At 38.1% G+C, this 27472-nt stretch overlaps 2 protein-coding genes across 4 annotated transcripts; both read right to left on the bottom strand.

The window, feature by feature from the left end:
* Window positions 1–1413: 1413 nt before the first annotated feature.
* On the bottom strand, window positions 1414–19479 carry LOC122008179 (chaperone protein DnaJ-like). Of its 3 annotated transcripts, none has more exons than XM_042563798.1 (12): window positions 19163–19479; window positions 17357–17425; window positions 16947–17042; window positions 16671–16789; window positions 15992–16187; window positions 14966–15141; window positions 12688–12817; window positions 3853–4013; window positions 3516–3589; window positions 3320–3413; window positions 1786–2370; window positions 1414–1683 (listed from the first exon to the last, which is right to left on the bottom strand). In XM_042563798.1, exons 1-11 carry the CDS (start codon window positions 19433–19435, stop codon window positions 2163–2165), a joined length of 1596 nt encoding a protein of 531 aa, XP_042419732.1. In that variant the 5' UTR covers window positions 19436–19479; the 3' UTR covers window positions 1414–1683; window positions 1786–2162. The 3 variants fall into 3 exon arrangements, with proteins under 3 accessions (XP_042419732.1, XP_042419733.1, XP_042419734.1); XM_042563799.1 differs by having other exon boundaries at window positions 17357–17415; window positions 19163–19295; XM_042563800.1 differs by lacking the exons at window positions 1414–1683; window positions 1786–2370 and having other exon boundaries at window positions 3387–3413; window positions 3516–3629.
* A 1653-nt stretch (window positions 19480–21132) lies between these two features.
* Window positions 21133–25567, bottom strand: LOC122008178 (ubiquitin-conjugating enzyme E2 variant 1D-like). The gene is made up of 6 exons (XM_042563797.1): window positions 25326–25567; window positions 25184–25257; window positions 21964–22103; window positions 21733–21858; window positions 21528–21657; window positions 21133–21447 (listed from the first exon to the last, which is right to left on the bottom strand). Exons 2-6 carry the CDS (start codon window positions 25209–25211, stop codon window positions 21389–21391), a joined length of 483 nt encoding a protein of 160 aa, XP_042419731.1. The 5' UTR covers window positions 25212–25257; window positions 25326–25567; the 3' UTR covers window positions 21133–21388.
* Window positions 25568–27472: the final 1905 nt, after the last annotated feature.

Here is a 27472-nt window from a genome sequence, read left to right as displayed (position 1 = left end):
ATGGTAAATAAATTAAAATATGATGGAAGTCGACCTTTGAATAAATTATACTATGAATTTATGAACAAAGGAGAAAAATTTCTATGCTAATGAAAAAAACATGGAAAAATGGTTTGTCTGATAGCCAATGGTTCTGAGGATTATTGTGGGTCTACCGTATAATGACCTGTTATCCTTCCACCGTTGAAAGTGGGCGGGCGTAATTGCTCTGTGAATCCAGCCTGATCCAGTTCCCACCCCATTATGAACCCGACCAACCTGAGCCTACGCCCAATTCGATCGGCTCACAATCAACTTGGAACGGGCCGGCCACTAATCTAACGGTAAGCCCACTCCACAGAACTTAGTAACAGCATCCAAACCATTCATTGCCCCTGCTTAGGTTACAAACTGAAGCAACTCAGTTCGGCACGGTAAGGTTTTCAAAATCAAATATACATATGAAATTTACATTATGATTTAACGATGTGGGACTAAAAGACATCGTTTCCACTTAACCACAAATGATTTTAACAGGGAGAGAGAGAATTTATTTCATCCACAATTAGTGATATATGGTTGTATTTATAATAAGCTGAATCATTGATTCAATAGATAATAATATTATGATAAGATATAGATGAGTTTAAGTTTTGAACTTTATAATAAGATCAAACTAATAGACGTGAATACGTTTGAATTCAAATAAGATAATCAAATTTTGCTGAATCTCGCTAAAAAAAATAATTAAGTTTTTGTATGAGCGTATATATATATATATATATATATATATATATATATATATATATATATATATATATTGTTATGTGATGTAATTTGTTAAAATTTCCTCTTCTACCAATTTTAATTTTGTTTATATAAACATTTGTATTTCTTTGTGCTGGTAGCATAATAAGTTTGACCTTCACCAACACTAATCATGAAATAAGAAATGATATTTGCAGTTAAAGTTGGAGCAAGCAACAAATGCATTCCCATTTGTAGAAAGCACATATGTAGACAATCACTTAATTGTCTTTGTCGAAATCATTTCATAAAGGTTTAGTACAATAATGAAGAAGTTCTAGAGTTAATCCCATTGTATTCATTTCATTCTTGTCAAGAGACTCATTTCTGGAGGAACAACACAGAAGAATTCTAATGATGATGTGAGGAGAAGGTTGAAATCTTATAATAAAAATTAAGTGGGGGGAAAAAAAACTATGTCAAACCTGGACGCTATAAGTTGCAGAATAAAAGAAGGATATTGCTAATCAAAAAGGGGAAATTTTTAATGAAACTGGTGTTAAGATAATTCCTATTTGCTTGTGACAGTGACTCCAAACCTGGTGAGAATTGGATTCTTGATTCTAGTTGTATGTAATGTGTTCTCATACTAACTGATTTTTATCCTATGAAATTGAAACTGTGTTGTGCTGCTGAAAAATAATACATGTAATTGGCATTAATACAGTCAAAATCAAATCAAGGTGTTTGATATAGTTGTCAAAACACTTGCGATGTGATGGGACACATCCTAAATTTGATGTGTACTCTTGTTGTTGTGATAAAAGAGAAGAAAATGTTTGCTAGATTATGTCTTGTAGGGTTGTGATGCAACAACTTCAGCTATTCCTTGTCAAGCAGACTACAGTTTAGAATTGTGCAGAACTTGCACTGTCTCCATATTTTCTGAAGCAAATTCTGCAAAAAGATATCCCAATAAGGCAACCATAAGTTCCGAAATAAGCATTAGAACGAGAAAAAATAAAGGGAAAAAATAGGCAAATAAAAAATACTACGTACGCTGTACGCAAGAATGAAGAATCATCCACCATTACAGTGCTTTCTTCAGGTCACAAACTTATCTGACTCGGGACAAATTAACCAATTTGAAACAATAGAAACAGTAAGCATCAGTGCAATGAGGACAATATAGTTTCTCTAATTGATTTGCTGGCATGAGTCCAAGTTAGCCATCTCAAAAACACTTTCCGACAAATTTGCTCTGTTGTATGATTAAATACTATAGGATCCTAGCCCTCCAAAATATCATCCTGTCAAGTATCTAGGGCCTCATATCACAGTTGGTACCTAATTCAAAGAGACTGATCCCAAGGCACAATAAAAATCTGCATCTGAATGATCACTTTTGATGTAAAGTGCAAATGTGTTCTTATAACTCATCTTGCTCTGTTCCAACTCAAAAAATTATTTTGTGTTACCAGTACGAAGCCACTAATCCTAAATATCAGGGAGATCGTGCATGTTAATACAAAAGCCCCATAAACAGAAGCTATGAGTGTCTGCTCAGTTCTGCCAGGAGAAATCCATCCTGGCACAGGTGCTTGTAGGCTAATGGAAGCAAACCTTGTTCCAGAGTAGTTTCCACTGCACAATAGAAGGAATTATCATAACAAAAAAAAAATCAGAGCTTTCATAACCTGACATAGATTCAGATAGCTGGCAGTGATTAGTAAAGAATAACAGTTGCCTTTACAATGCCGTGATTATATTCCTTTTTCCATCATAGACTCATACACTACCTGACTAATCAACTTGAACAGTTTCACTCATGAATCTAATTTATACCAAATATGCTCTTGCAGATTATATCTCTTCGAAAGGTAGCATATATGTCTGACCTGACTTTTGAGAAAACTCATTCTATGGTTATATCGATTCAATTTGGTTACATATTTGTGCATGCGTATACTGATTTTTCTTATCAAATCAATAAACAAAACCATGCCCACCCCCACTACCACAAGTACTCTTTGAATACTCTGATCATCAAACAGTCATGTACGATGTTTGATTCTAATTTCAACATTGATCTAATTGCTTGAGCCAGGCCACAATTAGACCCCATATAAACATGTAGGAGAAACATGTCTATCCATAAGAAAGGCATCTTTCTAAAGTAAAAGCTATCTTTCAAAAATAGCTGGGATTAGAATAGCAGCTAGGAAAAAAGTCAATATGGCCAAAACAGTTCAGATCCAAAGACTACATTAGATTGACTTCTAAGGTACAAACATCATACAGTAATTTTTCAATTAGAAGTTAGTCTATCAGTCTTGCCTTGTTACAGATAACTTCTAATGCTACTAAAGTTGTATCAAAGAACTTCCTGGAAGAGAAGGCATCCAGGTACCCTTCCTTGACAGTCATATATCAGAACTGTATATGTTAAATGGGTGTATGACACTTTCAATTGCTATATGCCAGGGAACTAGAAAATATCGATAAGTTTAAACTTTAAAGTTTAGATGACAATTAAATTTCAGACGAGATGACTAGTGATTATAGGTATAACAAGTATCAAATATTTCCATACCCAAACAAGTTCCTCATGTAGCTCAAAAATGAAGTTTTTCTCTTCGAAGCACGGGTATTTCTTTTCTTGAAGTTTTCCTTATCCTGATGCATCCCTATCAAAAACACCCAACAACAAAAATAAAAAAGACAGCTTACATATAAATATTTATATAAGTATGAAATTTCAAAAATTTCAACTAGATAGTCCACAATACCCTTTGATCCAACAAAACTATCCTTCGAAGCTCTGAAAGATGCCAACTTTTCAACTAGCAAGCGCTCTTCCCCACTGCGACAGTTAGAATGATAGTTAATAGAACTCTTCCCCACTGCAACAGTTAGAATGATAGTTAATAGAATAAAAAATTCAGTCATCAAAATATTGATTCCTAATCCTGCATAATTGTGTTTTACACAAAAAGCATATCATGGATAAACTTAATTCAATGGATTCTAGCAAAATTTCTTACGAAGAGAAGTGTGTAATTGTCCAGATACATCCATATCAATAACAGAGACGTGGTGATAGTGAATAGCAAAAAATATTCCAACCTGATATTCTTTGGGATCTCCACCTTTATAAGAAAGTGATGATCGCCTCTGACCGATGGTCTCCTATAGTTTGGTATTCCCATGTTAGCAAGCTTCAGTGTCTCTCCTGGTTGAGTACCAGAAGGAATTTGAAGATCTCTAAGTCCTTCCACTGTTTCAACCTGAAACAATATATATCCAAACTAAAATTACGAGAAAATAAGTAAATTACTAATAAAGAGTAAATAAAAATGATTCTCATATAAGAAAGTTGTAATGTATTTTTTTCTTTCATAAATATTTGTTTACACCTACCTGTCAATAATTCAAATAAAAATCTTTAGAGAAGTTGTTTTATTAATTGATAGCTTGCCACCTGAAACCCTTTTAATATCTTAATTTCCACATAAACCAGATTATTAAAAAAATGGTAAAAAGTAAAAAATGGAACAAAAAACCATAACTTTGTTTTTTTTTTAATTTAAATTGCTCGTCCTAATTTATTTTAAATTCTAGATGATCAAATAAGTTGAATTGCAGCAACTTATCAGCTTTGGAGGTAACATTAAGTGATAATTAAGATTTGGTTGAGTTCATCAAGTAGCCAAAGGAGATTAACTGAACCCAATTTGTATATCGACTAGTTTAGGGTTGAACCAAGTTTATACTTGAGCTAGACTGGTTTAGACGTGCTTGTTTGGGTTAGTATGAAAGTTGATTTTCTTAGGAGAATAAACTCATCTCCTCTCTTCTCTCCATGTAGCACTCTTCTCTTTGTTACTATTAGACAAATACGTATCTTTTAAATTGCTTTAGTTTCCATGCTACATGTTAGATTTATATGGATACTTGTATGCTTTTCTTATGTTATAGAAGATAGAAACTACCTAATAACACAAGCACAATGGTTAATAAATAGTGATATAAATTAGTCCCTCAAATTAACTATTCATTAAATGCGAAATTGTTATATGATGTGTAGGGGTGAGCAGTCAATCCGCCAAACCGACCAACCCTCTTATACCGACCCGAACCGAACCGAAAAAAAATAATCCGCCGGATATAGGGTCGGATGTAGGGTCCTAATATTGCATTATCTGATCTAGTAGGATCGGATAGTTTTTTATCCCAATAACCGAACCAACCCGATCCGATCACCCCTACTTGTAGCAACTGATGTTGATAAGCTGTTACACGTTGTAGTAACTATTGTCGATAAGCTGCTACACGTTGTAATAGTTATTTCCGATTAGCTGCTATAACGTGTAATGAGTAATATCTATTATCATTTTAAATTTTTTTTTTTTTTTTGTTATATTTATATTTATATTTTATATTTCATTGGATATAGAGTCGGATATCCAAATAACTGACAACCCATCGGATATCTGAAACATAAGAACCGCCGGATATAGGGTCGGATGTAGGTCCCGATTTTTCATTATCTGATCTAGTAGGGCCGAATAATTTTTTACCCCAATAACCGAACCAACCCGATCCGTGATCACCCCTAATGATGTGGAAAGATAAAATGAATAACGTGCCTACAACAAATGGATGATGTAAATGGTAAAAAAAATGCTAAAAGTGAATACTTCAAGATAAGCTATTCTATCAAGCTCCTAGCCACCTATCAGCTCCACATAGTGTCTGATCATGTCTAAAAACGGAGAAGACAGCTAGCTAGGGATGTGACTCCTTGGTTGACTGTGTGAAGGCTTCGCTCCGCTCTGCAACACAAAAAACGTCAATACTGGACCAGGGCAGTGTGGGAACTTAACCTGTATCCGAGACGTGGAGATGAAAGATACTAGATGACTCATGACGGTGACACTAACAAAGGAGAAGTTGGGCATGCTGATACAAGCCCAGGCTGCCAAGATGGTGGAGCAGCAACAGCAGGCGATGGTCAAGCGCCAAGTAAATGAACACGCGGCATCAGCAGCGGGACAACAGGCCGGTTGTAGAGACCGAGCGGAAAATATATCCGTCCGGGGGCAAAACATGAAGCCGACCGACACATATGGGGATGCGCCAAATTCGTCGATCCCCTTTCATCGGGCGTTGTTCCATACTCCTGCAGAGGAACAAGGCCGAGCAGATAGAGAGCATGGATATCCCATCGATCACCTAGAGATATTGGTGTCTTCTCGCAGAAGCTTATCGAAGGGGAATTCTTTCGCTCACTCATCTGGAGGTCGCCAAAAGACTTTGATCACCTACTTAGGCGCGCTACTGAATACATCAACATGGAGGAGGCTCAAGCGGCACGAAAGAAGGAAATGCCCGCTGAACATACTGCTCCCTCGGAACGACGGCCGACCAATAACCATCAACCACCAAAGGGTCCTCGATCGAGAGCAACACAAACGCACTAGGAGCCCCTAGCCTATGCAGTGCAGCATGTGGAAGCAGAGTGGCCGAAGGCTACGAAAGGCAGGCCCTGGACACCATTGTTCTGCTCCTACCATCGCTCAGCGACGCACAACACATAGGACTGCTACGACTTGAGATCAGTTTCAAGCCGACCGGTTCCTCCAGGATACCGTCGTCGTTCACCCTCTCCCGATCGGCATCATCGACGCCAATCAGACTGGCGAAGGAAAGAAGAGAGACCAACGGCCGAGCAACGTCAACGCTAGCCTCAACGAAGAGGGAAGAGGAAATGCAAGTCCTGCCCTAGTCTCGGCTGAGCGAGCTCAACCTTTAACTCGGGAGGAGGAAAATCGAAGCAATACAGCTCGAGGCGAAATCGGAATGATCGTCAGGGGGCCGACCGACTATGATTCCAACAAAAAGAGGAAGTCGCACACCCTGCGACGGGAGATACATGCTGTGAGATGCAGCAAAGAGAAGACCGAAGAACCAGAGATCAGTTTTGACCCTCGAGACCTGGAGGGAGTGGAAATCCCTCATGACGACACCTTACTCATCCGAGAGGTAATAGTTAATTATACTATTCATCGAACTTTTGTGGATACAGATAATTCGATGAACATCATCTTCAAGAAGGCATTCGACCAGCTGTAAATCGATCGGAGCAAATTACAGCCCATGACAACCCTACTGTATGGGTTCACGGGTAATTAAGTATTGTCGATCGACCAGGCTCGCTGGCCATATCACTTGGAGAGAAGCCTATCAAGAGGACCAGGGCCACAAATTTCATTGTGATGGATGCGTGGTCCGCCTACCCTGAACGAGTTCCAATCCGTAGTATCCACTTTCTGCCAGAAGATCAAATTTCCAGTGGACAATACGGTAGGCGAAGTAAAAGACAACCAATTGGTCGCTCGGCGGTGTTACGTCGAGATGGTCAAGTCAGAGGCAAAAACCGCTCAAAAGACTCAGCGATTGGAGGTGAACACAATCATGGAGGAACAACCTGCGCTAGTCTATAATGAAAAAGTAGAGGTTCAGATCCATCCTAACCGATCGGAAGCCACAACATTTATCGTCGCCAACCTGACAGATGAAAGGAAGGCCGAGTTGGTCGTCTGCCTTAGGCAAAACCATGAAATGTTTGCCCGGTCAACTCATGAGCTCCCGGGCATCTTACCAAGTGTGGCGCAACACAAGCTTCACATCTGATCAGCTGCACGGCCAGTGAAACAGAGGAAGAGAGATTTCAGCTCGGAACAGAATCAGATCATCCGACCAAAAGTGAAAAAATTGTTGGAGGTCGGTCACATCTGCGAGATCTAATTTCCGAGTTAGCGGCCTATGTTGTCCTAGTCTCTAAGCCAAGCAACAAGTGACGAGTCTATATCGACTTCTGCGACTTAAACAAAGTCTGCCCGAAGGACTTCTATCTCTTGCCACGTATAGATCAAATGGTGGACTCCACGGCAGGCTGTAAGCTGATCTGCATGCTTGATACGTACCAGAGATACCATCAAGTGTCGCTCGCTAAGGAAGACCAAGAGAAGGTCAGCTTCATTACGGCTGACGGGATTTACTGTTACAACGTCATGCCATTCGGACTGAAGAGCGTTGGCGCCACTTACCAAAGACTGATGAACAAGGTGTTCCGACGGCAGATCGGCCGGAATATGAAGGTATATGTCGACGACATATTAATAAAGTTGCTCCGAGCCACTGACCTTTGCGCAAATATTAAAAAAACCTATCGAACCCTGAGGACGTATAGGATCAAGCTGAACCCGAATAAATGTCTGTACAGGGCAAAGAGTGGCCGCTTCCTCGGTTATATCATGACCAAGCGGGGAATCGAGGCAAATCCGAGCAAAGTGAAGACGTTGCAAGACGCACCCCCACCCCGCAACCTAAAGGAGGCCCAACAGCTGACCGGACGGATCACCGTCTTGTCAAGCTTCATCTCCAAATCGTCCGACCGGAGTCACCCGTTCTCTAAGATACTTCGCAGCACGGCGAAATTCCAGTGGGACTCGGAATGCGACAAGGCACTGGAAGAACTTAAGAAATACCTTACTTCCCTACCTATATTGGCAAAGCTCATTGCCGGCGAGCCACTCTGGATATATTTATCGTCCACAAAGCATGCGATTGGCTCGACGTTGGTGCGGAAGAACAGCTTTGAACAACAGTCGACGTATTTCTTAAGTCATATATTGAAAGATGCAGAGTCTCGCTATACCTGTCTCGAAAAGTTAGCGTTCGGACTAGTACTCGCCGCTCGGAGGCTCAGTCCATACTTCCTCTCACATCCCATCGTGATTCTAACTAACAACGAACTGGAAAAGGTCCTCCTTAACCCGGAGGCGTCTGGACGACTAATCAAATGGACCACCGAGCTAAGTGAATTTGATATACAGTATCAGCCTCGGACATCAATCAAGGCCCAAGTCTTAGCCGATTTCATCATCGAGGTACAAAATGCCGAGACGGACACGATTTGGAAGATATATGTAGATAATTCGTCCACCCGGCAAGACAGTGGAATCGACATCCTCTTAATATCGCCTCGCGAAGATAGGATGCAGTTGTCCGTACGTCTGGATTATCGGATTACGAATAACGAGGTAGAATACGAGGCCTTGATAGCATGTCTGCAAGTAGCCTGGCATGTAGGAGTCACAAGAATCCTCATCCATTCGGATTCTCAATTGGCAGCTTAACAACTGTCATAGGAACATTCGAGATAAATAATGTCTGACTCAAACTGTATGCTGAAGCTTTCGAGAAATTAAAGATAAGTTTCCGAGAAGTAATTATATAGAAGGTCCCCGGGTGGACAACCAGTATGCTGATGAGCTGGCCAAGTTAGCAAGTTCTTTATCGCCAGTCGTCATAGATAAGTCGGTCGAGCAGGTTTTACTGGTGGCACATATCAACAAGACGGTTGGAATGGGCTTCCCAAATGACTGGAGGACGCCGCTGATTGAATTCCTCCGAGCGAGGACCACATCGACTAACCGGGAAGAAGCTCGTTTGTTAAAAAAGAGGGTCGAACGGTTCACCCTAATAGGAGATCAGTTATATAAAAGAGCTTTCTCGAAGCCGCTGCTCAAGTGTATCGGATCACCTTGAGTATATTCTACAAGAAGTTTACCAAGGCTCCTGCGGTAGTCATCTGGGCGGTAGATCACTGGCCCGCAAGATCCTGCTGGCCGGATACTTCTGGCCCACATTGCAAGACGTCGCCGCTCGGACGATGGCCACTTGCATCTCCTGCCAGAAGTACCAGAACATCTCGCACCGACTCACTGAGGAGTTAAAGCATCTGTCGTGTCTTATCCGTTCGACCAGTGGGGCATGGACATCGTTGGACCATTTCCTATGGCGACCGGACAACGGAGATTTCTACTTGTGGTTGTAGATTATTTCTCAAAGTGGATGGAGCCTGAGTCGCTCACCAAGATAACCGAGCACATGGTTATCAAATTTATATGGCAAAACATCCTATGTTGGTTCGACATCCCTCGCAAGCTCGTCTCAGACAACGGAAGACAGTTCGTAGGGCGGAGGCTCAGAGAATGGTGTACGGGCTATGGCATCATGTAGGCCTTCACGTCAATAGCCTACCCCCAAAGTAACGGTCAGGCGGAAGTCACCAACAGAGAAATCATCAGAGGACTCCGGGCTTGATTCGACTAGGCCGGGGGTAGCTGGGTCGACAAACTCCCGAGTATGTTGTGGGCTTATCCCCATTCCATCTGATGTACGGGGGTGAGGCGGTGGTTCTGATCAAAGTGGGAGTAGAGTCTGACCGGGTGCAGCTCTACGACAAGGGACACTCCGATCGTAGGCTCATGGAACTTGACTTGGTGGATGAAGAGAGAGATAAGGTCGCCATTCGACTCATGACATATCGGCAGCGCATGAAGCAGAGCCATAATCGAAGGGTGATTCCGAAGTTATTCCAGGTCGGCGACTTGGTTTAAAAGAGAGTGAAACTTGTCGGCGACGTCACCAAGCTAGAAGCCTCATGGGAAAGACTGTCTATTTTGTAATTGCAGGGGAATAATGAATGAAAAACCCAAGTGTAAAAGTCGAGCAGCGACTATAAACCCTCGAGCATTGAATACCAACAGTCGAGCGACGACTATAAACCCTTGAATAGTGAAGATAAAGTCGAGCGGCGACTATAAATCCGAGAGTCTACGCCAACTAAAGCCGAGCGACGATTATAAATTCGAGAGTCGACGCCAACAAAAGTCGAGCGATGACAATAAACCCGAGAGTCTACACCAACTAAAACCGAGCGGCGACTATAAACCCGAGAGTCGACGCCAACAAAAGTCAAGCAGCGGTTATAAACCCGAGAGTCGACGACAACTAAAGCCAAGCAACGACTATAAACCCGAGAGTTTACGCCAACTAAAGCCGAGCGGCGGCTATAAACCCGTGAGTCGACGCCAACAAAAGTCGAGAGGTAGCTATAAACCTGAGAATCTACCCCAACTAAAGGCGAGCAGCGGCTATAAACCCAAGAGTCTATGACAACTAAAGCCAAGCGACGGCTATGAACCCTGACGACAACTAAAGCAGATCGGCGGTTATAAACATTAGATTAGCAAATAAACAATAGCTGAGCGGCTGCTCTAAATCCGAGTCCATAAGTGATAGCCGAGCAACGGCTCTAAACCAGGACAATAAAATATAGCCAAGTGGCGTCTCTAAACTCAGGCAGGAAGCAACTACAGTACTCCTTATAACCGAGCGGCAACTCTAAAACCTAGAATGTTCGGTCGGCCGTAAAGGTCACTAAGGACACTGTTTGTCCAATCAATCGAACTTACAGCTTCCTTCAACTAGACTTGAGGGGAAGGCTTGTGATGCGACGATAAAAGGAGCCCGCCAAGCTGGGTCAGAGGCAGGGGCAGCAGCCGACGTGAAGATCAAAATCAAAGTGGTCAGAGGAAGGAAAGAGTCGGCTGACCAAAGTCAGCTGAGCGGGTAGCAACATGTCGACATGGCATGAAGGATCCTGATCGGCACGGAGGCTCATCTGAGCAAACTGCTCATCACGCCGAGATGACCATATAGAGAACATCAGAATTATGACTAAGAGAAGGCTAGTCCGACCGGATCGCATGTCTGGCTGGGCGAGGAACGACCTACTGAGCCCAAGCAAACATGGGGAAGAAGCAGCAAGACAGGGAATGTTGGCCGAGCGGCTCCCTCGCTCGACCCAACGTGTGACAGCTCATTATATCTTTCTAGAAGATAGTGCCGCTAACAACAAGGCATGGTCAACAGACAAAATCGTATGATGGAAGCTTCTACCGTCATGTCAGGGATTTGCGCGCCTTGTTAACAAATAGTGTAGACACTTTTCTTATCTTTTCATAGGACAATTGGGAAAACGTGCACATGCCTTGAGAAGTGTGCACGTTTGCTACCAGAGCACTATATAAAGGGGAGGTCCATGTACCGGTGGAGGTATATGTTATCTGTGCTAGAGCTTTTGCTGTTGCTACAGTTCTTTGCCGCCTTTTCTACTATTCCGATGACTGACTTGAGCGTCAAAGGGCCAACGCCGAAGACCCCTTCCCTAGCCCGACGCTGACGTTCTTTGTATTGCAAAGCGGAGCGAAGCCTTCACACAGTCCACCGAGGAGCCATATCCCCAGCTAATTGTCTTCACTGTTTTCGAACAGGATCAGTGTCCATCATGTGTGTGTGGCCAATTATTGAATGCTTCACTATATTGCTACTTATCACCAATAAGGGCAACAACCCACGTGTTAAATGACACTATATTAATATACCCTATAGACTTGCCTTCGATGATTCACTGCTTAATACATATACATAAACTTGCATTAAAACAGGTACACAAATAAAGTAACTTCAATACACACAAAAGTCTAGTAACTAATAAGTGATATTAAGATAAAAGGCTCGCTGTATGTTCAATAATACTTAAAACTGAAATATGAATACTCGTTTTGTTTTTTTGAAATCTTAAATAAGATTATATTACACCATGTTCTTATTGTCCTCTTTCAATCACCCATATACTTTTCAAAACATTGCTTGCAGGAACTGACAAACTAAAATAAATCAAGCAGCAAGTGAATGCACAAATTTATATATCAGTGACATCATAATTTTGTTCCATAACCCTTGGCTAAAATTAACAAGAGAATCATTACCAAGTGAAACAATGTACTTAATATAAACAAATCAAGAGAAATCACCAAAGCTATAACTGTAGTTTTTCCAGTACATCAAACATTCATAATAAGAAAAATAAAGAATATTAGTAAATATTGTTTACGGCAACTCTTAAACATTCTAAGCATTTACTACTTAACAATAAAAATGAAAAAAAACCATCCTAATAGTTTGACATCCCAGACAATGACAGCAGCCTACCGAAGAAGAGGTACTATTACCTCTGCATAAATATATTAAAAGAATACTTACTTTGGTTAAAGTTCCCAGAATTGCTTCAGTATAATCTATGCTGACTTCTGAGTATAGATTGAGACCATCTCTTCTAAAGCCTGGTTTTTCATCGACATGGAGGAATAGATAAACATCACCAACTACATTTCTGCAAAAAAAATAATAAATGATACTCAAGAGCATGGTTATTTAAGACGTGAGAACCCCAAAAGCGTATAGGTACTTGGGACCTGAGGTGGAAGGTGGGGTATAATTTTTACAATTCTAACATATATAGGAAATTTATGTCAAAATATTTCACTAACAAAATTATAGTCCATATAATATTAAACATTAATGTAAATATAAAATTCACTAACAAGTAAATATCTTATACGCATAATTCAAATAAAACACATAAATATAAAATATATTAACTAAAAATAAAAAAATTAATCTAAATATTTAAAATATAATATATATAAAAATTAAAATATTTTTTAATAAATAAATAAATATATATATATACATAATTAATGGAATAATTTTATTAAAGTTTAATTAAGCCTATTTAAATTATCCCTACTATAACTAGGAGTTATTAAAATTATTAACTTAAGTTTTATTTAATTAAAAACTAATTGACTTCATGTTACGCTTCGCCTACAACTGCGGGGCTCATGCGAAGCATCCGCTGTGACCATGGGGCTCGCAAGATGCATCTGTCGTGACCGTGGGGTTAGCGCGTGTGTCAGCAGTGACAACGAGGCTTGCTCAACGCATTCGCTATAGGGCTCGCGCGACGCTTCGACCACGAGGCTTGCGCAATGCCTCCACGGCCGCTGCAAGGGTTGGCGAGAAAAATTAAACCTTACGCGTGTCTGTTGTCTCTCAAAAGGCACACGCTTCTTTCAAACAATGCACCTGGATCACTACCCAAGCGCAAAATGACGCACTTGGCAGTGCCTTGCACCTAGACGTAGCCAAGCGCGCGTCTTTCACAACTATGATCAAGAGTTCCACGATTGGCTTCTTAGCCTTTGTTGTATGCATACCAAATATATCATAAAAAATCACAAATAATAGGATTTGCAACACAAGACAAGTACAAATATTCACACACCAATTATTTAAAAGTTAAAATTTGATGGTTATACTAACTATGTGATTCATATAATGCAACACTGAGAAAGGATGAACAATTCCTAATTGTGATCATGCTTAATGCATAAAAAGAATAACATCTAACATGTAATTCAAATGAAAATGATCAATAAGAGTCATAAGCATCTTTGAAATTTCAAGTATTAAGGCTGTGTTTGGCGACTGAAAATTATGTATTTTCAGTTTATAATTTCAAGTTATTAAAAATAATATATATATATATATATATATATATTCATCACATCAACCGCCTCTAATAAACTTAAATTTTTTGAAAAAGTTAATATAAGTATTTGTTTTATTTTTGTTTTCAACTTTTAAATTCTATTCTAAGATAATTTTTTAAAAAAAATCTAGAACAAACAAGGCTTAATATTCATGAAATCAATACAAATACTCACAATTTTCAAATTCAACTTCATGATTTTTAGCGTACTCTAGCTTCCCAGAAAAATCAATGATATGAAGAAACCAATAGACAGTGATGAGAGCTCAAGCTTCTTTAGACAGTTTTTCTCACTATCTGTATTATCTTTTTTTTTCACTATCTGTAGACTGTACTATCCTAGATCCTAAACAAAAAGACATGATGTTGTTACTTATTACATGATAAGAAGTATCCAACACCCAAGAGAACACCTTGCTATAGTGACAGACAAGCAAAGGATTACATCTTCCTTCCCCCTTTTTTCCCGTTCTTCCAGATCTTGCATGATTGTCCACATACTATACTTTAGTTCCAATTTTATCATATGAGAAACTCACTCATAAAAAGGGAGAAAATTTCTCTAATAGTCTTGACTTTTAATGAGCTAAAAGAGTCATTGAGAATACAAGAAGCGCCATAATGCAACATAATGGTAAATTGAGAATGATCAGCTGAAATACATTATAATGCAGACTGCAGACATACCTATTCTTTTCATTATTCCGAAATCAAAAGCACTGGAGTGAACCATAAAGGCATACCTATTCTTTTCATAGCCAGATTTCTAATAATTATTTCCATAACTCGTGCAACCCAATTGAATATAAAAGGATTCTAACAGAAAACAATCATTACAAATCAAGTTACAGAACATGTATATAAGAACTAAAACCAAAGGTGGTCTTACTATTATAACATATAATCATGGTTCAACAAGACAATTACCTTTTCTTATCATAGTTTCCCTCTCCCTTAATCTGAACTGTATATCCATCATTAACACCAGCAGGTAAATCTACTCGAATGCTTTTCTGAACTTGTATTTTTCCTTCTCCACTACAACTTCTACAGAAATCAGTAACAATCTTGCCATTACCACCACATTTTGAACAAGTAGATACCTAAAAAACATATGTCAATGTATATACATCAGACAAGAGAGCTCAATGCAAATAAAATGCATTTGAGTGCCCTCAAACTGTAATTGCACAATGCTTGATCTACATATTGCAAAATCTTGTGGGATAAAAGGCATCCCACAATAAATAGCATTTAAACAATATCTGCCTATAAGTATAACAAAGTATAAAAAACATGTATACCAACTTCCCCATGGACAAACTTGTACCGACAATATGAATGAGTGTTTATATTTTATAGTCTATTCATTGAAAATACTACCAAGCATTTTTACAGCATGATATGTATTAACTGATATGATTGAAGATTAGCATGCATTAATTGATAACTTGATAAGATATTGATATCGGTGCTATTTCAGGTCAACATTGTCACAACATTGTTTAAAAAAAATGTGGAATCGCTACATCAGCGGCCCCCCTAGAGCCGGTCCCACGGATATGGAGGGAGGTAAATGCAGGTACACAGGTGGAAAGTGCATAGCGGAGACGTTAACCCCAGGCAGTGACACCCCGGGGATCGACCCCTGGACCTTTCAACCACAGAACCATGCACTCCCCATCTGTGCTACGCCCTGGGGACACAACATTGTTTAAGGTGTGACTTTGAAAGGATCACGTTAAGGAAGAGAGCAATAACACACATGTAGAGCACAATAAATATGATATTCATAGTTGGATCCTTTCAAACAATAGTACATTTCTCAAAACTTTTATATTCTTCAATAGTAAAGTTCTATATGAATTTACACATGTTCACAATTTGTAACAAACATAACAAGAAAGGTTACATGGAAGGAAGCCTTATTCCAAAGAATTAACTTTACTTCACCTGAGATACTATCCCAAATGCCATTTTCTGTGAATTCATCACTCGGCCCCTACCTCCACATTCTTTACAAGATTTTATGCAACTGCTAGACTTTGCACCTGTGCCATTGCACTTGTCACAAGTTTCAAAGTGGGTAACATTTACCTTGCGCTGGCATCCAAAAACTGATTCTTCAAAGCTCAAAGTTAAGTCATCCCTGAAGAAGAAACATAGAAACACACAGAAGGCTTGTTTGTAAAGCCTCCCAATACCAAAATGGAAACAACAAACCAACACTAAAAAAAAGTATGAGCTATTGTCAAGCAAATAGCATCCTCAGAGAGGAAGTCTGCAATTGAGTTGAGCTAGAAATTTCTTAAATGGTTCTTGAAATAAGTTTCTATCGAAAAATTAATTAGAATGAAAAACAGAGTGAATTTGCAAAAAGAAAAAGTTTAAGTACTAAAAGGTTAGTGTCATAAAAAAAATCTACTACATTTACAATCAATTACTCCACATTTTTTAGTTTCCTAAGCATTTCATAAGTAGTTTACCAAAAGGAAACCAGGACTTGGAAAACATAAATAACAGAGGAAAAGTATATATGACAATATCCATATCCAATAATAAACAATTAGTTCCAGATTGAACCTGGAAGGTAGGCACAAATTGGGAAAAGCTAACAGTGTAAGCGAATTACCGAATATCAAGTTCCTGACTGAAATGTGAGTTGGTACTCAATCCCCCAGGATATAGGTCACCTCCGAAAAATCTACTTGAGTCACCAAAGAAGGCATTAAAGACTTCAGTAGGATCTACCTACAAAATTGTAGATGAACAATCAATAAGTTGCTTCATGCATACATCCATAACATGTAATCATGTTTTTGCATAACTAATTACTAAGAAACCAAAGATAATGATATGCTGCAATTTTTATGTAATAGGGCTTAGAAGGATGCAACAAGATTCTTACTCCCTGTGGGCCAACACCTTCCGCTCCATATTCTCCTTGTAAGCCTGCTTCACCATACTGATCATATAAAGATCTCTTTTCTTTGTCTGAGAGGACCTACAAGGATGATTGCTCACCAGAGTGCAAAAAAAAAACAATGGAAGGACAACGTGATCTCAATTTAAAAAATGAAAACTGAAACTAAGGATTTCGAAAGTACACATAACACAAGGAATAATTTCCTGTTTATTAGGTAATTTTTATGTCAGTACGCTTTTGATTGGCTTATGAATTATCTTAACAAGTTACGTGCAGAAATATCAAAGTGCATTATTATATACAAAAACCAAAGCATTGAATAAAATATGCATTAATTCATCTTGTAACCTGACCTTTCCACAGTTTATAAATAACATAGAAAAAACAAGTACCTCATATGCAGCACTAATTTCTTTGAATTTTTCTTCTGCTCCAGGGTTTTTATTCATGTCTGGATGATACTAATACAAAGAAAAAATATACATTAAAATAACACATGATAAGGTTGAAATAAAATAACATAAGCTTTTAACAATTCAAAGTAAAAAAATTACAGCCCAAGTAATAAGTTATAAAAACTCACAAGTTTTTGCAACTCTTAGAAGATGCGATGCTGTATTATAGTGATAACGTCCATACTAATTTCTTTAGGTTCATCAATTGCTTGATGAGAACTTTAAACCGAACCAATTAGTTGATGTTGGGATTCAATCAAAATCTCACATTAGAAAGATTTGAGAAAGATCATAGGTTTAAAAGGATGTAGGATATCTCCATTGGCATGAGGTCTTTTGGGAAGAGCCAAGAGCAAAGCCATGAGGGTCTAGGCCCAAAATGGACAACATTATGTCATTGTAGAGATATGTGGACATCCTTCGGTCCCAACAAATGATATCAGAACCATGGTCTAGACCCGATACCATATGGGGTAGCCTTGAATGAAGTTGAAGGTGGGCCCGGAGCAGGTCAAGATGATTGGATGCTTGCGGGGAGACCTGAAGCAGGTCAGGGTGACTGGATACTTGCGGAGAGACGAGTAGGTTAAGGTGACCGAATGCTCGCAGGGAGGTCCGAAACAGGTCAAGATGATTGAATGCTCACGAGAAGACCTGAAGCAGGTTAGGATGACTGGATGCTTGCGGGGAGGTCTGGAGCAGATTAAGGTGACCAGATACTTGCGGGGAGGCAAGTAGATCAAGGTGATCGGATGCTCGCGGGAGGCCCAGAGCAAGTCAAGGTGACCAGATGCTCGCGGGGAGGTTCAAACCATGAGAGTAATTGTGGTCCTTCATTTGAGGAGAGGATTGTTGGGGTTCAATCAAAGACCCACATTGAAAAGATTTGGGAATGATCATGAGTTTAAAAAGATGTAGGATATCTCCATTGGCATAAGGCCTTTTGGAGAGAGCCCGAGAGCAAAGGCATGAAGGCCTAGGCCCAAAGTGATCAATATCATGTCATTGTGGAGATATGTGGACATCCTTTGGGCATAACAGTTGAAGTGATCATTTAAACTTCTTATGTATTTTAAACTCCTAGTTTTAGAATACTCATGGACTGCTATCAAAAAATTTAGTTAGCAATCCTAGATTTCTGATTCTTGATTAGGTGATATATTCATTCCATTACTTGATGAGTGCATTGATTCTATGAATCCATAATTAACAATAGGGTCCATTTAGGGAGCACATATATAGATGACGGACTAAAGGATGCAACCTAATGACTGTATTGGTTCTCATCCTTCTTTAATTTTGTATTTCTACTGCTTCTAAACTTGTTTTCTCACCTCCATTCCTATTTTGTGTTTTTTGTTTATATCAGTTGTAGACATAGTAAATAGAAAAAAATGGAACAAAGAACACTTTGCACAGTTCTATGAATCAACCACACCGTTGTCATGCGTTCAAATTTCATGACCATTTGTTCTCTATCCAAAAAAAAAGGTAAAGAAGAGATTAATCAAGATTCAACAACGGATTATTTGAAAGAAACGTATTCACGGTATTACAATTTCAATGTTCTCGTTGAGCGGCTGTTGCTCGAGTAAGATATTCGTCGTTGCATAATTGCATAATCCCCCCCCCCCCCAAAAAAAAAAAATAAAATAAAAATTCCTTTTTCTGTCGGAAACGTAACACAGTAATCAAAACATTTTTCTGGACAAAGAAGATGCTTCGGAAGCGCGGAAGGTTTACCTTGCGCGCAAGATTCCTGTAAGCACTCTTGACCTCCTGGAGGGTAGCATCCCTGCTTAAGTTCAGAGTCGCGTAGTAATCCGCCGTCTTGGCACTAATCGAGGCGCATCTGCGTCGGCGGCTGTTCGACCTAAAGAAGCTCTGGGAGCCGGCGAAAGGTAGTGATCCGGAGGCGAATCCCGAAGCAGGGAAAGCCAATTCCATCCCGCGGCGCGGTGTGCGCAGTGAGAAGAATGGTACGGAGGAGAAGGGATGGACATGCAGAGTCGCCATGTCCGCGCAAGGGCGAAGAAAGGAATAGAACTAGAAAAGCTATTATCACCGTACACAGCTTTTGGACCGAAATTATCGGCGGCCCGGTCCAGCTTGGCCCGGAGAATTTTGCAAAGCCCAGTGGATGGACGGTAAATACTAACAACATCCACGTCAACTTTTTTATTTAAGATGATAAAAAAATATTTTATTAAATTTAGATATTCATTTGTCAATAGATCTGTATTTGTTTCTCTATTTCACATACGATGGACACATATTATCTCTAGCATAATGATCAAGGGTTGATTTCCAAGAACTGACGATCTAGGATTTACCCTGCCATGCGCCTATGACCTATGTACTTGTATGAATCTCCCTTCATATCCGTGGGCCGGCAATAGAGGGGCCGCTAAAATAACGGATCTACTTTTTTAAAAAATAAAATCTATTCCCTAAATTTAAATAAATATTATTTATAAATATATAACTTAGACAATGAATAAGATAACTAAAGATTTTTTTTAACTATTTTATTTAAAATTTATAATAAAATCTTTTGAATAGAACATCTAATCTAATAAACTCAAATCAATAAACATTAAAATTAATATTATATTAGTTCAAACTTTTAATTAAGATTGTTTTAAAAGTTTATATTTGTAAAGTTAGTTATTAATAAATGTGATATTATAAATTTATTTTTTTAGAGATTTTTATTTATTTATAAATTTAGTAAAACAACTTATTTGACAAATACAGTTTACAAATTGTCTATGGAAATATTATTCAAGAACAATTTACCGTCACTCTTAAGACATGATGAAATGATAAGAGATAAGATAGACTCTCATATAACAAAGGTTTAAAACTCACGCCAAGCAATTTTATACATCCATAATATTTGAATCACTCGTGATGTTTCACTGTTTGTCAGGATTCATCTGTACTTTTTAAATTTATCTGATAGTATAAAACCTAATCAAATATCAATGTACTTTTTAAATTTATCTGATAGTATAAAACCTAATCAAATATCAATTTATTTACAACCGTATGTAAATGTGACTGAGCTACTGAACTAGTCTACCTTGGCCTAATGTGAATCCGACTTAGCTGCTGCACTAGTGGCTGTGTCATACGGGACCGGATCCTCTGGACCGCTTTTTGTAATCGGGAGATGATCCCTTTATATGTATTAATAGGGATGAATAATCTCCATCTATTTTATGAGTAAGGGTCATCTATTCTACTAATACATGTAAAAGGATCATCTCCTAGACCGTAAAAAATGATCCAGAAGATCTATCCTCGTGACGTACCCATAAAGGAATGGACCTAATTAGGTTGAGGCTAGTCGGAGTAAACCAGGTGGCTCATCTATGAGCAGGCATGACCTGTGTACTAAGTCTGAAAAAACTAAAATAAAAATATAAAAACTAAATAAAAATAAAATATTGGACATGAATATTCTACCATCTATGGCCACAATATTAGATGTAAAATTATTATTACTGAATACATTAAATTAACAGGATGAAAGTAAGAGATATAAATATTACAAAAAGAACACATTAAAAATGCCTAAAGCTTTTGTTGAAAGTGGCTAATGCCGTTAAGCAATTGGGATTAACAATTGATCCATTATGCAGTCTTGTTCATCTTAATCAGCTAAAAGCCTGCATGAAAATTAAGCTAAGCATTTGAATTATGAACCATTTCTCAATAATGCTCTTCTTTGGAATTATAATTCACAACATCAGTTAAATATCCATGAAATTTAAGATGGAATGGCACACCTACACCAGCAGGAACTGAAGGGCACTAGTTTGGATACAGATTGCAAGACAGACTCTGTAAGAACAAATGTATCACAAAGATGACATAAAAATTTTATTACTTCTCTCGTTGTTCCTCGATCCTCAGCAGATACCATCATCTTCCATGATAACAGATACTCACATGCCGCCCTCCTCAAAGGATGACACATCTTAGTACTATGTCCTTCTGTTCCATCCTCCGATCGTCATTGCCTAAAGCGTTGTCATTATGAATGTTTATGCCAAAATGGGAAGAAAGTTACAATAGTGTGTGCAATTATTGATGACTATACCTTGCGCAGTCGGCTGGTGAAGCTTCCGGTTATAGGAAGCTGACATCTCTTTCTTCAAGCTCACTAAAAGGTCTTCCATGGTGAATTTCCTCTGCCAATTTGTAAGCATTGGAAATAAGTTTGGTTCAACCTGGATGGACAGATAACAATACCAATGATAAGAGGTTTTACAATTTTCAGCTAACTAGTGTAAATAAATGAGTACCAATCCAGTTTCCTGGTCTACGCATGCCATATTTATCGGTGTCTGAAACCGAACCATCGGAGGTTTGTCAGGATAGTCCATGTCGCAGAACAGTTTCAACTGATATATCCGGCCATCATGAACGCTCTATAGGAGAATTAGAAGGAAAAAAGACACTTTTAACAAATATAGAACATAGGAAGACTGGTTTTTCAGATGTGTATAACAAAACTGCTAATATCAGACGCATACATTAGGAGGACCAATAATAGTCCCTGTCCAAGAACGCATGAAAGTATCATCTGCATCGTCCATTCCATAGCTGACAGTACCATCACCGATCCCCTTCTCCCCCCTCTCAAGCTCCTCCAGCAATCTGAAGTTTCTTGGAACTGCAAAATAACAACTAAAATGAACAAGGTCTAAGCTTTGAATTGAAACTTGAGCGATGTACTTTCCATCAAAGTGCATTGAAAAAAGATGGGGGAGGGGAGGGTGTATATCTTCAAGATCTACTCTAGAATAACTCAGGATGAATAAAAATTCCAAGTTTCAATGACCCCAAAGTGCATTTCTAGTGTCTTTGAATATATTACTTAGACGGCCTTTTTCACAAATCTTTTTTATTTAGAAGCGTGGCTATCAAGCCAAAAATACAATACAATTAATTCTTTGCAACTCTTTAGCAGAAAAAAAAAACTGTCCCTCTACTTAAACAGCAAGTGAGAAAGCATATGGAGAAATATGCAAAGCGTATGAATGCAGCTAACAGCAAACAAACCACTACACAAGCATGATTGTGAAGGTCTTGCCAACATAAGTTTTAAATAAGACCCACATTGTAAACTATTCAAATAAAAATGAGAATATTGATAAGAAATTGTTTACAACCTACGTCAGCATTTCAATAAAGAATTCCAACTGAAAAACACGGACTCGGACCAAGATATTCCAATTAGAAAATTTTCATTAAAACAGACAAGGATATTACAGGCAAGGTTTAAAATATCGTGACGTGTTGCCTGGCACAGGTAAAAAAATATGTTCCGCTCGCTAACCAAAATCGGCACCGGCACACCTGAGGTACTGCGGAACATCGGCACAGGTCGAGATTTTAAACCTTGATTACAAGACTGATTTTCCCGAAATACTGAAGCGTGATACAAGTTGTTAACAAAGAGATGCCACATGTCAGATGATTAACCATGTGACAATCCAAAATCTTAGTAATTTTTGCATGTTAGAAAAGCGGCACAATCTACAGATTGCACCTATATAAACCTTTCACCCTCATCAATTCACCCTAATGCGTTGAATAAGCACATTCAAGCTTCTAAGTTCACTTATTTGAGCGTTGACTTGTGGCACTGTTGCAGCCATCCTTGATGCCATTCTGTTCCGTAAACCCAGAAGTTAGACTCAAACCTAAATTTTCAACTTTAAAATTCCAACTTTAGAGATCCAAAACAACAGCCATCTGCACTTCATCATTGGCACAAGAGAAAAGGCCTTCTTTGGAAAGGACATATCCAAGAAACAACAGAGAAGATGAAACAATACAAGTTTTCAAATATTTTATTGCTGTAAGATTTCATTGCCATGATTGCAGTCAAAAATGTCTTTAAATCCAAACAAACCCTCTGTGCATCCATGTAGGTTAAAAAGCCTCTGTAAGTTCAATACTGGTCTACAAATATGTGGATAAATGGGGATGGAATGATCAAAGCATTCTAAGTGACCCCAGTATCTTTTGAGAATTGAGCTCTTGTTCTTATGAGGATTAAGTCAGAAGATGGCCTTTCCTTACAAGGCTAAAGCCTGACAGAGAAGAGCAACATCCTAAGTCAGTAAGAGTTCGGCTCTATGTGAGTTCAACATGGGCTAAGTTAAGAAGAGAAACATCCTCGATTGTTAGAATTTTGCCACTAGGCCAGCCCAACATAAACCAAATTGAGAAAAAAACACATCCTAAGTTGGTCAGACAAAGTTAAATTCTGCAAGAGCCAAAAACATGAAAGATGATAGGAAAAGCAATATCCTAAGCCAATAAGATAAAGGTTCAACCCTTCTCAAACCCAACATGAACTACTCTAGGAAGAGCAATGTCAAAGGTCAATAAGATGGAGTTTTAACACCACATGAACACAACCTGGACGCTCCTGGCAGATGAACATACTAGGCTGGGAATACAGAATTTTGACTCCACATGAGCCCAACATGTACTGTGTTGGGAAGAGCAATGGCATAGGATGATAAGAAGTTCTAACTTCGTGTGAGCCTAACATGGACCATATTTGAGAGGAGCAATATCCTAGATTGGTAAGATAAAATTCCTACCCCGCACAAGCCTGAATGGGATATGCTAATAAGAGAACCATCTTAAGATGGTAAGATGAAGCTCCGACTCCACACAAGCCTAAATGGACCATGCTGAAATACCAACATCCTAGGCTAATAAGACGAAGTATAACTTCACACACACTTAAAATGAACCAAACTGTGAAGATGATTTACCACCTATTCAAAACTCCCCATCTCAAATTCGGAATTCCAACTTTAACCAAGAAACCTGACTTCAACCATGAAGACCTGACTAGGATATTATGAGGCTGAGTTTTCCTAAACACATGCAAACATCAATCAAGTACTAAACAGAAGATGTCAAGTTTCAAATGATTCAACATACATCAAAGTGGTGCCTTGTATGGAAAAAAGTGATGAAAATTATTGGACTTGTTTGGCCACAAATCATCTTCATGCCTACATAAATTCCCTCCCACCAGAAATGCGATTGGAAAAGAACATTGAAGTTTCTTAAGTTTATTTTTTTAGGGGAGTATGACTAAGTTGAGCATCAGAGTACCCATAGGGCACATTCTCAGTCTCCTATGAACATGTAAAAATTTCCCAACTTCAACCTGAATTGCTTATTCTGAACCTTACGGTTCTGACATGAAACCTCCTAAGTTTTAACTTTCTTCTTGATCCACTATGAAGCTCGGAACCATCACCCACAATCCCAAATAGTTACATTTTCAAGCTAATCTCTTCAAATCTCGTTTCCTAACAACTTCCATAGAAACAGGAATCAAATACACACCACCATCTTAATTTTTTTTCTTTTAAATTTTCATTTAACATATGCCGTTAATCATTTGCCGAAGTTTTACTTCAGCAAACAACTCAAACCATCATAGACTGGATAGTTCCATCTAGATCGTTATCAGCTCCACAAAATACGATCTTGGAAGAAGCACTAAGAGGAGAAGCCACGAGAATCTCAAAAAAATCAGCACAGATCGAAACAACCGTGAACACTGTATAAAAAGAAATATCCCCCACACAAAATCAACAACACCAGCAAGGTCGAACGCAAAGAAATCCATCCAGCGAACGCAGTGAAACCAATGAAAACTCCAATAAAATAAAATAAAATATGGAAGAAATCAAGTAAGTGGTAAAAAGAACGCACCGACCACACTCGCTTCCTCGGTTCCCATCCTCAAGGCGACTCTATCCCTCTCTATTTCACTTCCAGAGGCGACCCTGCACTGGGGAGTCCGAACTGTATCGTTGAGCTAGGAAAGGGATCGGACGATTGGACAGATAACCACCTCGTGACTCCGCGGGATTCGACCCGCCTCCACGCAAAGCAAGCGCAGTTGATGCAGGACGGAAACAGCAGATAGCCAACAGAAGTGACCGAAAACCTTCTTCTCCTCCACTTCTCCGCCCTAATTCGCCATCAGTAGCGTTGAAGAAGAGTAGGTGACCAAGCGCAGGAAGGCCGAACGGCCGTGTGTCGGAAAGCTGTCCATTGGCAACACGGAATTAAAAGATAAAACAAGGGGTTCCACCCGTTTTCTCACCTGCTTCGTTATTGATCAGCATCGCAGCCAGACCAAATATGAATGGTGGGCAAACGCTCGCCTTCCATTTACATTTTCATACACAAAAATATTTTATTTGGATAATTACTCTGGCAAGTTACCAAAATACACTTTTTGACATTTTATAAAATAATAATAATAATAATAACAATAATAATATCAGTGCACGTATGAAACTGCGAAGACTATGGTCCTATAATAATACAGTCTTTTCAAGCATTTTGATTCCATTTTTAATTTCTCAAGATGGAATAATCAATTTAATTAAAATTATTTAAATTTTATAAAAATAATTTTAAAATAGTCATAACCACTATTTAGATAACTGATAATTACGATAACTATTACACGTCAGTTAATCGTAATTACTACAATGCCACTTGGAATAAAGAACAATATTATAGTGATTATCTGTTTTAGCAGTTAATCATAGTTGCTATACCCTATTAAATTTAAATGTATTATCGAGAAAAAACATCTAGTGATTAATCTTTTTAACTGTTTTTTTTTTTTGAATGGGCACCCCTTTAACAATGTATATAATTTGGAACGCCTATGTGATTTTTACCAAAAAATATTTTTTTATCGATCATGAAAAAATTTAGGGGAACTAATTTTGTTTTTTCATGTGCTATTTTATAATGGAAGTGATTGTATCTAGTTGGATTATGAGTGTCTTGTTTGGGATGATAAATTCTAGTGAATAATATTAGGGTGATTTTCACCTCTATCAAATAATATTATGATAATTCTTTGTAAATTTTTTTTAGTCGGGTTTGAGTCATTTAAAATTTTTAATTAGATGTTTTGTTAGAATATGAAAATGGCAAAAAAAAAATCATCATTCAAAAAAACACTCTTTATTTTTATTTTTTATTATTTTTAATTAATATAATATATTCAATTTATGTAGATTAATCATGAGACGACCAATCTAGTCCTAAGAAAACTTCCAATCTATTACCAGAATAAATTATGAAGCACTCGTAGTGTAAGATTGATCAGCTCAACCAGACGTTCTTAGATTAACTGTCTATTAAAAAAATTATTTATTAATTAGTTGAAATTAAAACTCGATCTTTAGATATATAGAAAATTAAGAAACGTGGTATCATTGTACAATTGTCCCGGGACAATATATACTCTTTAGATTTCTTGAGAAAAAAAACGTAATATTAATGATTGTTGTGATGAAAGTTACTTTATTTCACATATAGATTCTCTTATACGTACAATCAACTTTTATAATTTTAGTTTAAGATTCTTCGTTGAAATCTTTTGACATGACTTATTTTTATTTGTTTTATATAATTCAAATATTCAGCTCCTTTCATGATTAATTCTGAAAACAGACAGACTCAATCAAAATTTTTCATCACAATGAGTAAACCTGGGAAGTGCAGATGTTCAGGGCAAAACGATCAGGCATCACCAGTAGTTTAAGCATTGCAAGCATTTAAAAATATCCAACATGAGAATAAACTCAAATTATCCGCCTGGCCGTTTATCATCGCACAATGTCTGGAGGCTTTGGACATGCCTTTCTAATAATATTGCCAAGTGAGCAAAGTATTTAATTATTAGATAATAAGTTAATCTTTAAATTAGTTTTTGTGCCATCAAAATTGGCACAGATTTAGCATTTTTAATCAAATTTTTAAAAAATAAAAATATCAAACTGTGACATTAGCATCTTGTATCATAAAAATTAGTCTAGAATTGAGACATGCTTGCACCGATGAGAAGGATCCTCTAATCAATCCATATATCATATTGATTCTATCAGAAATAAGGATTTAAAATATCCTCACATTGATCGATAATAGAGATTCAACAATTTTGATTGATTCTTGAGAATCCTTCTTCAAACG

Source organism: Zingiber officinale, chromosome 8A, assembly GCF_018446385.1.
Source record: "Zingiber officinale cultivar Zhangliang chromosome 8A, Zo_v1.1, whole genome shotgun sequence".
Taxonomy (NCBI): Eukaryota; Viridiplantae; Streptophyta; class Magnoliopsida; order Zingiberales; family Zingiberaceae; genus Zingiber; species Zingiber officinale.
Note: the sequence above shows the minus strand (reverse complement) of the source record. Positions and strands in the feature narration are given on the sequence as shown.

Excerpts from the sequence above, each read along its gene's own strand:
- LOC122008179 (XM_042563798.1), bottom strand. The coding sequence starts at position 19,435 with ATGGCGACTCTGCATGTCCATCCCTTCTCCTCCGTACCATTCTTCTCA. Across the intron at positions 17,426-19,162 it reads ACAGGAATCTTGCGCGCAAG|TATCATCCAGACATGAATAA; the intron begins GTAAACCTTCCG and ends TCTTTGTATTAG. Across the intron at positions 15,142-15,991 it reads CATTTGGGATAGTATCTCAG|GTATCTACTTGTTCAAAATG; the intron begins GTGAAGTAAAGT and ends TATGTTTTTTAG.
- LOC122008178 (XM_042563797.1), bottom strand. The coding sequence starts at position 25,211 with ATGGGAACCGAGGAAGCGAGTGTGGTCG. Across the intron at positions 22,104-25,183 it reads CGAGGAAGCGAGTGTGGTCG|TTCCAAGAAACTTCAGATTG; the intron begins GTGCGTTCTTTT and ends GTTATTTTGCAG. Across the intron at positions 21,658-21,732 it reads TAGACCAGGAAACTGGATTG|GTTGAACCAAACTTATTTCC; the intron begins GTACTCATTTAT and ends CTGTCCATCCAG.